The sequence below is a fragment of the Papio anubis genome, chromosome 1 (assembly GCF_008728515.1).
Source record: "Papio anubis isolate 15944 chromosome 1, Panubis1.0, whole genome shotgun sequence".
In the NCBI taxonomy this organism is placed as follows: Eukaryota; Metazoa; Chordata; class Mammalia; order Primates; family Cercopithecidae; genus Papio; species Papio anubis.
The window spans coordinates 145,641,113-145,657,256 of NC_044976.1; the positions used below are offsets into that span (position 1 = coordinate 145,641,113).

At 35.2% G+C, this 16,144-nt stretch overlaps 1 protein-coding gene across 1 annotated transcript in view; it reads left to right on the forward strand.

The window, feature by feature from the left end:
- The window catches only part of USH2A (usherin), a 790,277-nt gene that overhangs the window by 225,221 nt on the left and 548,912 nt on the right, over nucleotides 1-16,144 (forward strand). The window contains exons 18-19 of the mRNA XM_021927201.2: nucleotides 682-851; nucleotides 7,041-7,185. Coding sequence (XP_021782893.2) covers nucleotides 682-851; nucleotides 7,041-7,185 — 315 coding nt within the window. The remainder of the gene's footprint in view (nucleotides 1-681; nucleotides 852-7,040; nucleotides 7,186-16,144) is intronic.

Here is a 16,144-nt window from a genome sequence, read left to right on the forward strand (position 1 = left end):
AAACTGCAATACTGGGCCCTCGTAATCTTATGGGTCACTAACTAATGAAAGTGCAATGAGTTCCTTTGATAATATACCTTTGGTTAGCACATTTAAAATCCTTGTAAAGAGCTCAAGAGTGGCAGGGGGGAAATGCATGTGTATGTAACCTGAACATTTCAATAAAAAGTTAACAAAAACTTTGAGACATTCATTGGGGTTATTTAGGATGCTTTAGGTTTACCCCTTTCTGAAGAATAATATTCAGCCAGCTGAATTGGATTGGCTCAATGACATATTTCCCTACATGGGAAATCCAGTACATCACCATGCATTTTTCTGAACTTTTTGAACTGAGATATTCTATTTTTGTGGCTTCTTTTAGATACTTATAAGACTTACAATTTTCTATCTAACTATCCATTAGTTATCTTTGTGAACACAAGCAAATTCCTATGAGATTTTTATTTTGTAAATAGAAAGTAGCTGGTAATATGAAGATGGAGAATATACTTTCAGATAACATCTTAAAAAGTGAATACTTTTTACATATACCAGCATATTCTTGGGCTTTTTCAAAGCAGAATATTTTAAAAGGTACAAGGTATTTCAGAAACTGAAATGAATGTGTGAATTCAGTTTGAAAATATATAGGGACGGCATTCACTGTTTTGATGTTGTTGTTATTGTTCTCATTGATAGCACCTGTATTCATGATCCCTCCTTCAGTCGTTCCACTCTCTTCGTACTCTCTCAATATCTCCTGGGAGAAGCCAGCAGATAATGTTACAAGAGGAAAAGTTGTGGGGTATGACATCAATATGATTTCTGAACAATCACTTCAGCAGTCTATTCCTGTGGTGTTTTCACAGGTATTGTTATATTTAACTAATGTCCTTTCAGAATTGGCTTAGGGCTTCATTTGGACATTTTTTGAGTTTGCAGAATTCTATGACAGAAGCCTCCCTCTATGTTGGTTAAACGGGGCATTTTTTTAAGTATAATATTATGTGTACAAGCCTCCCTCTTTGCATGTCACTTGTTTTTTTCTGGTATAACCATATATTGAAACTAAGTTGGTGGAATTTATTTCACAAGACTTGCTTTTTCCATTTATCACGTATCCTTAAATACTTTATAGGAAGTTGACTTTCATTAACTGTGTACTATCATGTTATTTGGACACACAATGATTATTTAACCAGCCCACAGTCAGTTGATATTGTATTGTATTAATTATTTTGGAAATATAAATAACATTGATAAAAACGTCTTACATGTACATTTCTTATACATTTCTACTTCCTTCAAAAAATCCGAAGAATTAAATTTATCACAGCTTATATCAAAATGAATTACGAAGATGTTCAAGGTTTTGAATATACAGTAACATATTGCCTTCTAGTAATTCATCCTCCAGCTAGCAGTAGTAAGAATAATTATCATAGCTAAAAGTTACTGAGGCTTTACTGTGTACGTGGACCAATTCATTTAATACACATAGCACTCCTAGAGGATGAGAGGCTCTTGTTCTCTCTAGTTGTGGCTGATATACTTCTCTGCCCATTTTACCAGCATCCAGGTGGCCAATAGCAGAAGCTGGTGGAAGGATGTCAACTGAACGAGTTATTCTGTGTAGTTGGTTGCTCAGTGCCTCTTCTGAGAGAGATGCTCTTCGCTGGGCATTAGCATGAGATAAAAAGATCTTTACACTTTATGCCTACTCCCATAGATCTAGCCACATTTTTCTTTCCCAGAATTCCTAGTTCCTGATCCTTCCATCTTTCTTTATTCATTCCCTTGGCCAATATTTCCAAGCCACTGCCATATTGTCCAGGTATATTTTACCTTGAGACACGTCTCTTTCCATACAACATGTGTGAGCAAGTGAACTGCCTGAAGTTCTGCCCATTAAGAGGATTTCTTCTCTCTGCTATTCCGCAGGGCCATTTCTGATGAGGGAGGGTTGTAGAGCAACAGCTACCATTTTTGGCTTGCAGCCACATACCAAGACATCCTATCTGTAAACTAACCTCTGCTTTTTTCCCCCCAATTCTTTTATCTCGTAAGGGGCCTCCCATGGGTCATAGGTAGGAGCTGAGGTTGAGCCACCAGTATAAGTATTGTAGATGTCATGGGGGCCTGAACCACCTGCTTGTACAATGCATTATGACTTTTGGCTCTGCTTATACCCAATCTCAGACATCCACTTCCATTTTATGATGCATTTCTGTTGCGCCCTTTTAACCTCAAGACTTGGCTGAGACAATTTCCAGATTATAAAAAAGTAGCTCTAGCTGCATGGCTATTTGGTGTTCCATGACAAGTTGTTCTGTTTTTACTGAGGCCTGAAAGCGTGCTAGGGCCATTTAGCAAATGGTATATAGTTTCCATTACATGTTATGTCTTTGTTCCAAGCTCTTGGGGTCTATCTGCCTTGTGATTTTCTTTCTGTATGTGCCTTGAAACATCTTTTCCCACCATGCTTACTTCTAGTGCTGTAAAATTTACTACACATTATGTCCCAAGTGGTTGATCTGCCTGTACCACAGACTGGACCTGGTGCAGAGCCCTTTCCTACTCTGGGATGCACTCAAACCTGGAAGCATTTCATATTATTCAGTAAATTTCTCAGAACAGTATTCTCAGATGTAGAATATGCTCCCTTCAGAACGTGAAGAGGTCAACTAGACATTCTGTTTCCTTCTTAGTGGTGGTAGATGCAAGGTGCAATTTGTCCTGTATTTTGGAGGGGCTATCCTAGCATGTCTCAGGCCACATGAACTCCTAAAAACTTCACTGATATGGCAGATGCCTTAATCTTCATAATATTGCTCTCCCACTTTCTAGAACACATATGTCTTGCCTCTGCATACCTACCATTTCCTGCTTATCTGATTCATTTAATACGATGCTATTGGTATAGAGAAAGAATACTGTCAAGGTGGCTTTTATAGTTTGTCTTAAATTGGCGATTAATCACCCTCAGATTTCCTTTGTCTTTCTTCAGTGCATTGATAGCAACCAACAAGATCATGCATAGTCCTTATAATTAGTAGTTTCCCCAGAGTAGTGCTTATCATTACTGATTCCACCAAACCAGTGAATTACCTTCTACTGGTAACTCATCGCAGTTCACCACTAATGGAAGTTTCAGCATTGAACCACTAGGGCATGCTGTGGACTATCAGTACTCTACCTGCTGTCTGTGATGAGATCACTGTACACCAGTGGGTGGATGATGGAGGCCCAAACTATCGTTTCAGAGTCTCATTCCCAGGGCCACTCCTGTTATGACTGTCTTAGGGCAAATTCCCCCAGAAACAGACTCTTGGTAGAAGACTAAGTACAGGAGGGTTATTGGGGGAGCACTTTCAGAAACAACAAATGTGAAGTGATAAAGTATGTAGGATTGAGCAGCAAAGGAGCTGAACTGTGATGCAATAGCGGAAGCAGCCTCAGTGGATTCTGTGGGTAGTTCTGGAGCTGAAATGACCCTCTTAGCTTGTCTCAAATTAAGTTAGGAGGTCAGATCTTTGTACCCTAGAGTATTTGTGTCCTCGGGCTGGTGTAACAAATTAACATAAACTGAGTGTCTTAAAACAACGGAAATTTAGGTGTTAGTACGACCAAGTTCCCCACAGGCTCTAGGAGACATTTCTTCTCTTCCACTTACCCATGGCTCCTGGTGTTCCTTGGCTTGTGGCAACATAACTAATATCTGCTGTCTCTGTCTTCACAAGTCCTACTCTGTGTCTCTGTCTCCTCTGGATCTGTGTGTCCGTCTCATTTCTCCCATAAAGATACCAGTCATTGGATTTTAAACCAACCTGAAATCCAGGATGACAACTAATTAATTATATCTGCAAGTATCTCATTTTCCAAATAAATTCTCATTCTGAATTTTTGGGAGACACTATACAATCCACTACTAATAGGTTTTCCATGTTTTTCTAAGCCTTTTTAGTGGACAGAACGCATGTATAACACACAATTTTATTTTGTATACTGGACGAAAAAGAAGAGCCAATAAATAATTTACGATTACTTATTTTTCATTAATCTATGTGTTGACTCATTTGCAACTATCTCATGATAAAACACAACAAATATATCTTTTAACTTAAACAGGTTAGTCTACCAATCTGGTATACCATGGGATTTAAGGTAAATTTGGTTATAACTTCCATGTGGTCCTTGCCATGTTTTATCTCATTTATATTTGATGTTTTATTTTGTTGTTTTTACTATTCTTTGGCTTTATAAACTATTCTTTCTTTGTAAAATACAGTTTTGATTTATCTATTACTCATATCATAATAGTTATTCTAAGAAAAAAATAAGCGGAGAAATATTATTTATAAAAATTACAGCCTTAGAAGTCAACCTGTTTGTTCATATTCCACATCTCCCAATTATTAGCTATATCACACATCTCTGTGCTTCTGGTTTTATTCATCTGTGAAATGGGAAAACTATTTTCTGCTCACCTACCTGCTTAAAGAGCCTGATAAATATTGACACATTATTATTAGTGATTATTATTAATGGCATGGAACTACATTATACTTTATAAACTAGCTATCATTTAATGGGGCAGGAAAATAAGTATTTTTATTGTTGTTGTTGTTATTTAAAAGGCTGTTATGCCTGAACTGGAATAAGGACATAGATATATCACCTTATTCTCTTTTTTGTTTTTACTTTTTTGAGACAGAGTCTCACTCTGTGACCCAGGCTGGAGTGCAGTGGCGCAATCTCGGTTCACTGCAAACTTCTCCTCCTGAGTTCAAGCGATTCTTGTGCTTCAGCCTTCCAAGTAGCTGGGAATACAAGTGCACGCCACTATACCTGACTAATTTTTTTTTTTTTTTTTTTTTTTTTGTATTTTTAGTAGAGACAGGGTTTTGCCATCTTTGCCAGGTTGGTCTCGAACCCCTAGCCTCAAGTGATCCACCCGCCTAGGCCTCCCAAAGTACTGGGATTACAGGCATGAACCACTGCACTGGGCCCACCTTATTCTCTTTTGAACTCTCTCTCCAGTGCAATATTCTCTATTCAAGGAAATGAAATCAAAAGTAGCAGAACAAAGTCCAATTTTTTACCTTCTCAATGATTAAATTTGTATCTGAACTGACCTGAGTATATCTTGTTATAATCTTTGTAAATAAATAGCCAAAATTCCCGGGGAAAATCTACTATAAAAATAACTAGTACAAAACCTTTGCCTAAGAATGAGGCAGGGGGATACATAAAAGTGGTGATGATGTAAGATTTACTGTGGGAATTAAAGCTGCTGTGGAGTTTTTCCTACCCCTTTGAAGACTTATTTCATGAAAAACTTTCAATTAGGTAAATCTTATAAGACTTATAAATTGACTCTATGTACATGACAAAGACAAAATCTATCCAAGTGATAATTTTATGCTGCAAGTTCTGGGGCAAATAATGTATTTTAAAAATAATGTAATTTATAATAATCATCTGTAGAGAAGTAAAAGCCCATCAAAATACATATTAGTATAGATTTCTTCTTACTTATTTTATGTCATTGCAGATTCTTGCTACAAAGAATATTTTGTTTAAAAATAATTGTACTTCCTAAATTAAATAAGAAATAGCTTAATGTGTTTTATCCTAAAAACAATTCCATTTTCTAAAAATTTACATTTAATTCTACCAGGATTATTCTAAAAGGGATGAACATCATAGCAATATTCATACATTTAATTCAGTTCAAGGCTTATTTTACTTAGAAAATTTTAAATCACAGAAAAGTTTTTATCTGTGAAATTTCATTTTACAGAAAAGTTTATATCTTCATTACATCAATAATGATTTTAGAATTAGAAAAAGAAATAATTACTTGGTATTTGATGTTTTTCTGATTTCAAAATGTAATTGCAAGGAAATGGCTTAAAAGTTTTAAATTTAAATTATCCTAGAGTTTTAGAATCTTTAAAACCATGTTTATTTCTGAACATTATTGAAACACTGTATTTTACATTCCAATCTCACTGCTTTTTAGAACTGAAATTTTAAAGTCAACACCTAGGCAAATATTCCAAATGAATTTTGTTTTACCACTAAAGAGAAGTTCTCTAGAAAACTACTCCAAATGTTACTGAACTTTACATTTGTCTGTATTTATATTTGTGGAAGATTATTTTATATGACTATGTATCAGTAGTCCTAAGAAAATTAGTTTTGTAGTCATAGTTAGTGTCATACTCTCTGTTTTAATGACTTTTATTTTCTGAATATAATTTCTAGTGGCCTTTGTACCTACAACCTAAACAAATTTACATGGTTGCTTTTGATCACTTCAAATTATACTGACAGAACCAACTCTGAGTGTTCGTTGTTTAATAATTTACTTATGGACTATGAGTTTCCTGTCATTCTTCTTGGCTCAAATCTGCTGTTTTCATTTGAAATCATGTGATAAAGATAATATTTCAAATAATATAACTGTTTGATCTAATCTGTATACGCTTGTTTATAAAAGAAAGATGATTGAGAATTGACCTAATGTGGATGCTCAGTTATATGTCTAATGTTTACTTTTTCCCCCTTTTTCTTCTGTGACTTTTTTTCATAAAGAAAATGATAGTATTAATTTAACATAGCAACAACACTTCTTTCTGTCCTAGCCTATCAAATAGCCTGGGTATTACTGCTCTGAGTTACTTTTGGCCAAGCCCCATGGCTTTGTTTGGACTTTATCATGATAACAATGACAATGTCACCATCTTTATCTCTACCATTGGTGACAATAACCATACCACCACGCTGCTTTATGAGGCAATAACTTGGTTTTCTCATTTATCCACTCAGGAACTGGATTATTACCTCATAAAACAGTGTGATTGTACAATTATCAATTAAATCCTGGCTTGTCGAGACTCTTCAAAAAAAAAAAAAAAAATCCTATTCCTAGTGGTGGTTGGCAATAATTCCCTCTGTCTGAATTCATGGAACTTTGACTGCCAAGGTTATATTTTCACACTGATTACCTATTATCTTTCTTTTTCTTTTTTTTTTTTTTTTTTGCCTTGAAGCTGCTGTACACTGCTAAATCCCAAGAACTATCTTACACTGTAGAAGGACTGAAACCTTATAGGATATATGAGTTTACTATTACTGTCTGCAATTCAGTTGGTTGTGTGACCAGTGCTTCAGGAGCAGGACAGACTTTAGCAGCAGGTAAGCAAGTTTTAATGGGTATGAAAAATTTGTTGCCTGTCAAGAAAAAAGAAAACCTGTAATGTTCAACACCTTCTCCACTTGAGACTTTATATTTGTCTTGTCTGCTGTCTTCTCCTCCCTCACTAACCCTGATTGCTTCTTACCTTGACAGTTTTAAACAACAACAACAACAACTTAACTTCAAGAGGTACCTAGGAGTTATGAGTTACAGCTGTGTCATAATAAAAAATACAATTAGTTTTAGAGTGACTCCACTCTACAAGTAGAAATACATAGAAATATATAGAATATACAACTAGAAATATATAGAAATATATAGAACTAGAAATATAATTAATTGTAGAGCGACTCCAGGGCTTAGCTACCAACCTGTGTCCTAGCAGTGTCCTGACAATCGTGGGAAACATTCAGGAAGCTTCTTATGAGGACTTTAGGATACCTCTTCCCTCAGTCCAGACATTTTTTGTAGGCTTGGGTCTACTCACTGCTGATCCCTGGGGACATCTAGAAATTACTGTGTGCCCTGGTGTTATATTTGGTTTTCATAAAATAGGTAAATATTTATCTATTATTTTATTAATAAGAAGCTCTTAAGTTAATAAAATTTAAATAAAGGAATTGTTATTAAGTATAATCTTAGTAGAAATGATTTGTATAATTTGTGCTTTCTTCCTTCAGGACTAATTGGGTTCATACAAACCTGATTATGTGTATTAGTAAGACCTATAAAACCCAATTATTTAGCATTAATATACTTCCAAATCAGTATTTTTCTGATTCTAGAGAAAAACTTAGTTTCCTGGTTATCTTTAAAGAAATGTCCATGTGTAAGGAGGTTAAGACATTCTAGATGAATTACAGATATTAAAAAAACACATGTTTACCTTTAAAAACATTTCCTAGACCTCATCCCCAAATCTCTTCATCGTATTATTAATAGGTCCAATTATGCAGGATTTTTTTTTCTGGTTCTGGAAAAAATTGCTTAGCTCAAATGATCTCATCCAAGTAATTTATTTTTTTTTTCAAAATTTTCATCAATGCAAATGGCTCTGAAATTCTAAGAAACTATGGTTTACTAAATTTATAACTGAACTCTTTGTATTTTTATATATTTTATATATGTGCATTTCAGATGTATGCATACATTTATGGAGTACCTAGCTTGTACAAAACATTCTTCTCCTATAAAACTGCCTATTTTTGTAGACTGAATTATTAAGGGTTTGCTGAATGCTGAATATGGACAACAGAGGAGGACTCTATCTCCTTTAAGAAAAATGATACAATTTCAGACTAAAAGACAAAAATTAAAATAATTATCAGTCTTGCAAGTTGGAGAAAGTATAAATAGAGACAACACAGGCTGAAGACTGGGTGTGTTATAGTAAGGGACATAGGAATCCCAAGCACGTGGCCGTGCAAAACTGGAATCACGTCCTCTCAGGGTTGTAAAACATGTAAAAATAATCTAGGGTTACTATATAGCCAGTATCAATATATTCTTTGTAATATCCCCCCCAAGTGTTTGTCTAACCCATGTTTGATACCTTCAGTGTTACAGACACTACTACATCTCAGACAAAGCTATACCATCTTTAGACACCTCTTTTAAAATGTGATTTCTTAGATTGATCGCAAATATCTCCTAGTAACTTCTACTCGACATTCTTATTCTACTTCTTTGGGGGCTGTTGTTAATCTAATTTATCATCCTTCCAATAAAATTTTCAATAACAATATATCCACCCAAATCTTTTCTCCTTTAGGCTGCATATCATGGTAGCTCCCATCTGAACCTCATATGCAATAGTGTCTAGAGCTGTTATTAGTATAATTCCTGTAGATGAGATCTAGTCTGTCTTTTCATAGGTATAAGCAAACTAAAGAGCCTGAAGAGAGACATGCTGCAGCTAGAAACTAGCTGGATCTTGGAGATGGGAATAGAAAAACAGGAAACATGTGTACAGAATAGAATCTCCCTGCCCTATGCATTAGTGATAACATCTGTGCTAACAGTATCCTCATTGGTTGCAATGGCAAGTTCCTGTTGCATAAAAGATGATGTACCTGGGTGCTCTGTGCAGCTCTCATTTTAGTTACTGGACAGGCGATTAAAATCACTCCTGTCCATTGGCAGGAATGTGAAGTAAAACTAACTAGTCAGAGCCCTCCAAATCCTCCCTCTACTTTTTTTATCCTTGAAAAATAGAAATGGAAACTTATATTCCCTAAAAGTCATGTGATGTGAAAGTTAGTTGACTTACAAAAATAAGAGTTTATTCATATGTGTGAGGTGAAAAAAAATGATTATCCACAATGCCAGGGTTTCAATCTGGGCTCTGCCATTGACTAGCTGTGTGACCTTATATAAATTATCTCACTTCTGTGCCTTAGTTTCCCAATTTATAAATAAGCATAACTTATTTTGTAGGGTTCTGATGAGGATTAGAAGTAGTTAATACATGTAAAATATTTAAAGCAGTACCCATCACAGTTCATTCTCAATAAAAATTTATTGTCATGATTTTTATCATAATATTATATAACATTTTTATTAGTCACAGTATAAATGTTATGGAATTTCTAATGTTATCAAAATCAAGGAGAGTTTATTTTACAACTTTGATTTTCTAATATTATTATAAAATATAAAATGGAGAGTTCTAAGGCTAAGGACTGTATTGTGAAAATAAAGCTTAGAAAGGCTTAAAATCTGAAAGCATTATTTATTATTTCTGTAAGAAGTATGTCATTCAGAATTATTAGAGGCACATTTCAAAACTTTGCTCAAAAACAGCAAATTTCACATTTGTTGGTTGCAATATAGAGTGAATAATGTGCCATAAATATATTATTACTACATTTTATTGTGAATGCTCAATTCAGAACCATCTCTTGAAGGCTTACTATTTAAAGCACTGTGGAGGATTCTAAGATAATTATACCCAGCATTTGGGTTAAGGAGTTGAGATCCAACAGGTAGGATTAACACCATGGTGACATGTGCTAAGGGCTGTGAGAAAGTTGAAAAAAATTCTATGGGAAGGTAGAAAATGAGATAAATGATTTTGATTTGGGAGACTGAGTAGATACCTCATTAAAAGCTATTTCAGATAAACTATAAAAAATGGTAAAGACTTTCGCAGGTATTTACTGAGCACATACCATGTGCTAGTTTCTGTTTTAGGAGGTGGCACTGTTCCAGGTACCGATGTAATGAAAGCACAGATTTATGAAGACTTTCCTGGCAGTAGAGTACACAACAGATTAGAAGAGAGGGTGTAATAGAGTCTGGTAGACTTTTTTAAAGAGGCCGTAAGGGAGTAAATCAGATGAGTAGAAGTGAAGATTGAAAGAAGGGAATAGAGGCCGGGCGCGGTGGCTCAAGCCTGTAATCCTAGCACTTTGGGAGGCCGAGGCGGGTGGATCACGAGGTCAGGAGATCAAGACCATCCTGGCTAACATGGTGAAACCCCGTCTCTACTAAAAATACAAAAAAACTAGCCGGGCGTGGTGGCGGGCGCCTGTAGTCCCAGCTACTCGGAGGCTGAGGCAGGAGAATAGCGTGAACCTGGGAGGCGGAGCTTGCAGTGAGCCGAGATCGCGCCACTGCACTCCAGCCTGGGTGACACAGCGCGAGACTCCGTCTCAAAAAAAAAAAAAAAAAAAAAAAAAAAAAAAAAAAAAAACAAACGAAAGAAGGGAATAGAGTGACTTCAAGGAAGAAAGACCTGGAAGTTAAGCAGTGGGAAGAATGGACAATGATAGCAAATATTGTAGCCCATGGTAGTACCATTAAATAAAAGGGGAAAGATCGACAAAGAACATATGAGAGAAATAAACTTGTGAGTTTATTTGATCATTTGATAGAAACACATCCATGACAATTATAACCATCCAGCAGCGGAAATTGCAAATCTGGAACTTAAAAATGGTGCAGATTTTGTAATCATCTGCATATAGATGGGAGCTAATGCTATAGGTTATAATCAATTAGTGAAAGCAGAGAAAAAGCAAAATAGAAGTCCAAAGAAAACACTTTAGTGAATATTCTATTCGGAAAGAAAAGAGAAAGGAAGAGTGAAGTGAACAGAGGTATGGTCAGAATTAGGAAAAGAACTAAGAGGAAGAAGCAGTATTAGAAAAGTCAAGGGAAGAGAGAAGTCTAGGAGGAGAATGTTGTCTGTAGTGTCATATGGTGTAGGGAAAGCAAGAGAAATGTGACCTAAAATGGATGCAAGGTCACTGGTGACTCTCTGGGGTTTACCCTAAGTAGCATGGTTGAAGCAGAAGCTGGAAGGACTGAGCGGAGGCAGGAGGAGATATAATGGTAAATTTCAAATGTGTGGTTTTTTAATTCTTAGCTAAAGTTCTTCTTCTACCCAATTTTCATTCTTTAAAAAATTGAATTACCTTTTGTTTCTATATAAAATCCTTTCTCTTCTAAAGAAAAATTTATTTTAGTGTTTTTTTCTGGAAAAAAAATATTTATTTTCTAATTCCTTAATATTTTTGTTAGAACTATCTGATTCCTCACCTGCCCAGCAGAAAAATAAAGTCTCTTATATGACAAAAGTATGAAAAAATAATTTTACTTACACTTGGGTTTATTATAAAATACACCATTTTTCGGGTTGCTCAGACCAGTGAAAATAAACTTATTTGCTTTTGTTTGAATACCAGCCAAAAATTAAAAGTCCATCATCCTTTTTGCCTCCTTCCTTATTCAGTAGATGAACGTGTATTTCTAAATGTTTTTCTAAAATAAAACATCTGAATAGAACATATAAACATTAAATCATAGAAATAAACTGTAGGCCTATAATAAGGCCGGTTCTTTTGAATGGTCAACAGTTTTGTTATAGGAGAGTAATAAAAGTTGACTTGCAACTTTATGGTTCATTCGGCTCTGTTTTTTCTACTATTAACATTGAAATTTGGAGAGTATATATTATTCCAATGAATTCCAATGGATTTGTGGGAAATTTAACTCTTATGTCTAATAGCTCATATGAGCGCATTATCAGAGATCAAAGGAGACCAGTGACCACTCAAAAATTTTGAAAAAGAGCACCACAAATTAGAAGTAGTAATTAGCCTTTTAGAAGCATTGAATCATGAAAAGATATGTTGCCTCCTTAAATCTCAGTCTCAAAAATCAAAAAGATACTTGTGAAGATTGATCTGTCTGTTTCATTAAAAAGCTTGAGAATTATAATTGGCTCTCTCTTGTTTTAAACATTTTTTCAATTAAATATATGATTAGAATGGGTACATTTCATCCAGAGTACTGCATTGCTGCTTCTTTAGTTTTGATACCTGCGACAAAGTCTGAGAACTGATTTGAGAGAGGTGTTCTCTCAGGAGCAGCTGCGTCTCTCTCCATTACAAAATCTTCAAGCAGTGTTATTGATAGCTTTGGAGTTGCTTCTGGGTGTATGAAGGTAATGAGTTGATGAACTGGGCCCTCTTAAAATCCTTGTTATACTTTTCTTTAAGATTATCCTTTTAATCTGGGAAAATTTGTGTATTTCCACCCATTGCAAATTGAGTTTAGTTTAAACCCTTCTTATGAGAAATTACTTTAGGAGATCCATTCCTGAAGGGACAATGTGATATTTCCCTTGCCTGTCATAAATTGACCTCCATACTACAAGCTTAGAAGTGTCCATCTCGCATTAAGCAAGTAATTAGTGTGCATTAAATTTTCTTTCTGAATGCAAAGTAAAATGTATAGGCTGTTTGCTGCTGGGTTGAAAACACACATTGTTTTGCATTCGGGTACATAAGTCTTTTCCTTGTGAATAGGAGCCAGAGTGATTAAACAAGCACTCTTAATATGTTAATTTATAATTTTAATTACAACAATCTTGTATATATAGTCATTAGTGAATACTAATATAAATATTTTTCTACCTTTTTATTCATAATGCATAAACCAATCACCCAGTTACTTCTCTGAGGTTGCCTGTTTTTGTTTCATAATACAATCTTTGTTCTTAGTTATGAATGCATTTTGTTCATTCCTGTCTTCAATAATCCCTCATTAAGCTAGTCACTTTCTGCTCCATGCTAAAAAGGAAAAATTATCATGCAAATGTGGCATGCCATATTAAAAAGCACATTACCAAACACTTTTGTTGCTGTCCTTCAATTAGTTTCCCTTCTTTGAATTTAATTCCATTTGTTGTTAAACTACTGACTTGATGTATGGACTCATGAATCTGAGGCTGCTGCCAAGAAAGTGGGGAAAAAAAATCAAAGCCTCTTCGAAGACCTGCAAAGGCGAGCTGAAATGAATTTGCTTCACCTTTGACAAGAACACTTGAACAGCAATGGAATCCTCTGATGATTCAACTGGGCTAATTATCCAATTATTTATTTCAAGAATAAAGGCACCATTTTACAATTAAGGAAGTGTAAAGTAGTCTGAGAAATTTGGTAATGACAGATGACTTAAGTAACTTCTAAGATAAACAGTATCTGTGCAAAACTTGTCCCACCAATTGTTTTCAGGCAGGAGTTCTTGTGTCTTAGCATCAGTGAAATCCTGAGTGCACTGAAGGTTTTTTGTTTGTTTGTTTTGCTCTTTCAACAGAAATTATTTCACACTTGTAACCAACATGTCAAATTTCCATGGCTCTTAAGCAATGTTTAAGTTATATTTCTCTTGATTAAAAGCTTTTGGTTCAAAGCAATACTTTTTAATTGCCTAATGATATAAGTCAGTTCTTAGGAAAGAACCGCACATTTAGGAGTTCATTTGCAATATAACTGAAAAATTCATTGCATGGCAGTAAAACAATTTACTGTTAATTACAAGGAGAAGAATTTGCTGTAGCATGCTCACAGATTGCCATGAATCATGCAGCACTCCTAGAGATTTATAACAGATGTGTAAGTGGGATGAATTAGCAGGGTTTAATAACAGAGACACAAATCATGCAGACTTCAAGGAGCTTTAATTGATATACTAGAATGTGACGGGCATGAATCACTCAGCCATTCAACAGCACTGTAACATATGGTCAGCTCAATATGCCGCATCTTAAATCGGTTGGTGAGTCGTAGGTTGTCCCATATGGTGGAAGCAATATATTTTTCATGATTAAAAAAAATCCATCCATTTTTTAAAGAAATATGATTGCAAAGCATGTTTGTTATTGAACAGTCACCTGAATGCCAAACTGCTTTTTTTTAATGCTATTTTTTTTTTTAAACATGGCAGCTTCTCAAAATAAATAGGGGCTACTCCTTGTAGTACCAGATCGCTGGAGGCATTATGAGACCAAATCGGTGCTTGCTGGCACACTCGATCCGCAGCAAGCCTATAGAAAAGCACAGCTGATGATTGCTGTGATTGTCAGGGAAATCCTTCAGGCTGGGGCAAAATAAACAAATGAAAGGATGATGTCACTTTCAGAGAAGTTCAGGAATGCCCAGCTCTGTAAATTGAAGAAAATGAGTTGGATGAGAGATCCCTACTTAGTAGGGTAAGAAAGTGGCTGTGATAAATAATACCATGACCCCTAATGTAACAATTGGATGTAACATTTTATACTAACTTCTTAATTAAATGCTCGGTCCTTCAGGGGCATTTTAAAAGAAGCACCGGCTGGTCATCACATAGATGGTAGCACCAATTCCAAGGCATTCTTGAAGAATTCTTTCAGTATCTGCAAACAGGTCCCCTGGTTGGAGACTGGTAACTGGTAGTGCGCAAACATGTTTTTATTGGAACTGGGATCTGGCAGCTTTTGGAAAAGCTTTTGCTGCATTAGTAAATCTGACAGACTTGAAAAAGGAATATTGCAGCCTTAGAACTGTGGCTGCCAGAATTTAATGTCAGCAATTAAAATTTATTTTGATCCTTACCTAGTGTTTATTACTGTTTGTATACACAACAGACCTTACTAATACAGAGATGCACTATTAGATGGAATTACCATCTGTTCAGAGGGAAATGCTGGCATCTGTCTTAGACGCTAAAACTAAAATGATATTATTTCTAACAAAACAAAATTAACTGCTTTTTACTCACCAACTTTAATTTGTAGTGTGTAGTTATATCCGAGGAAAAGGTTTGTTTATGAACTGTATGATGACCTCTGTGGCCAGGTCTATATTTAGATATGCGACTTTACCAGGGGCTCTACTGGCCTTTTTGGCAGGTGGAAATGGCATGTAGAAATCACACTTTCAATACACAATTTTAGCTTTATAATGTGCTATGTATCCTATAAGTCATTAAAACAACACAATCAAACTATGTAAAAATTGACTGAATCAGAGAGATTCTAGTATGCAAAATATTTTGACAGATGTGCCCTAAAAAACTGCAAGGAAAGAAATTAAATAGGAAAATTTTATCAGAACAAAGTTGCTGTAGGTCCCACAGTGACACCTTTAGGAAAATACAAACTGTATCTTTCTTCTCTATTAGACTATTTTAAATTTTCTCCCACATTGACATATATAAAAAATTTATATTCAGTGTCCCCTCCTTTTAATTTAAAGTCTAAGTATCCTATTAAAATAGGTCTTTAGCTTTTGGAAGTTAGAGAATTTGGAGGATCAAGGACAATGGTAGTCTTCATACTGATGTTAGATCAGTGATGCTACGTTCTGAGAAGCCAGACTTCTATTCTATATATCACAAAATAATAAATTTTGTCACACTAGCATTTAATGCATGTACACAGTGCATTAACTGTAACTGTAGTACATTTATTTGTGCTGGAGGAGACTTGAAAATGATGAAAAAATCAATACTTTGCTGTCAGAGAAGCAAGTGTTACGATGCATTTAAGTAGTTAATTGCATAAGCCCCATAAAAGCTTCAAGTTTGGGTAGCAAGGATGCCATAATTACAGTCCAAGCAACTACCTTTTATTAACGGTGGACTTTAGGGAACGGTGGCTGCTGTCATGATTGCTGCTATATGTGCAGTTTC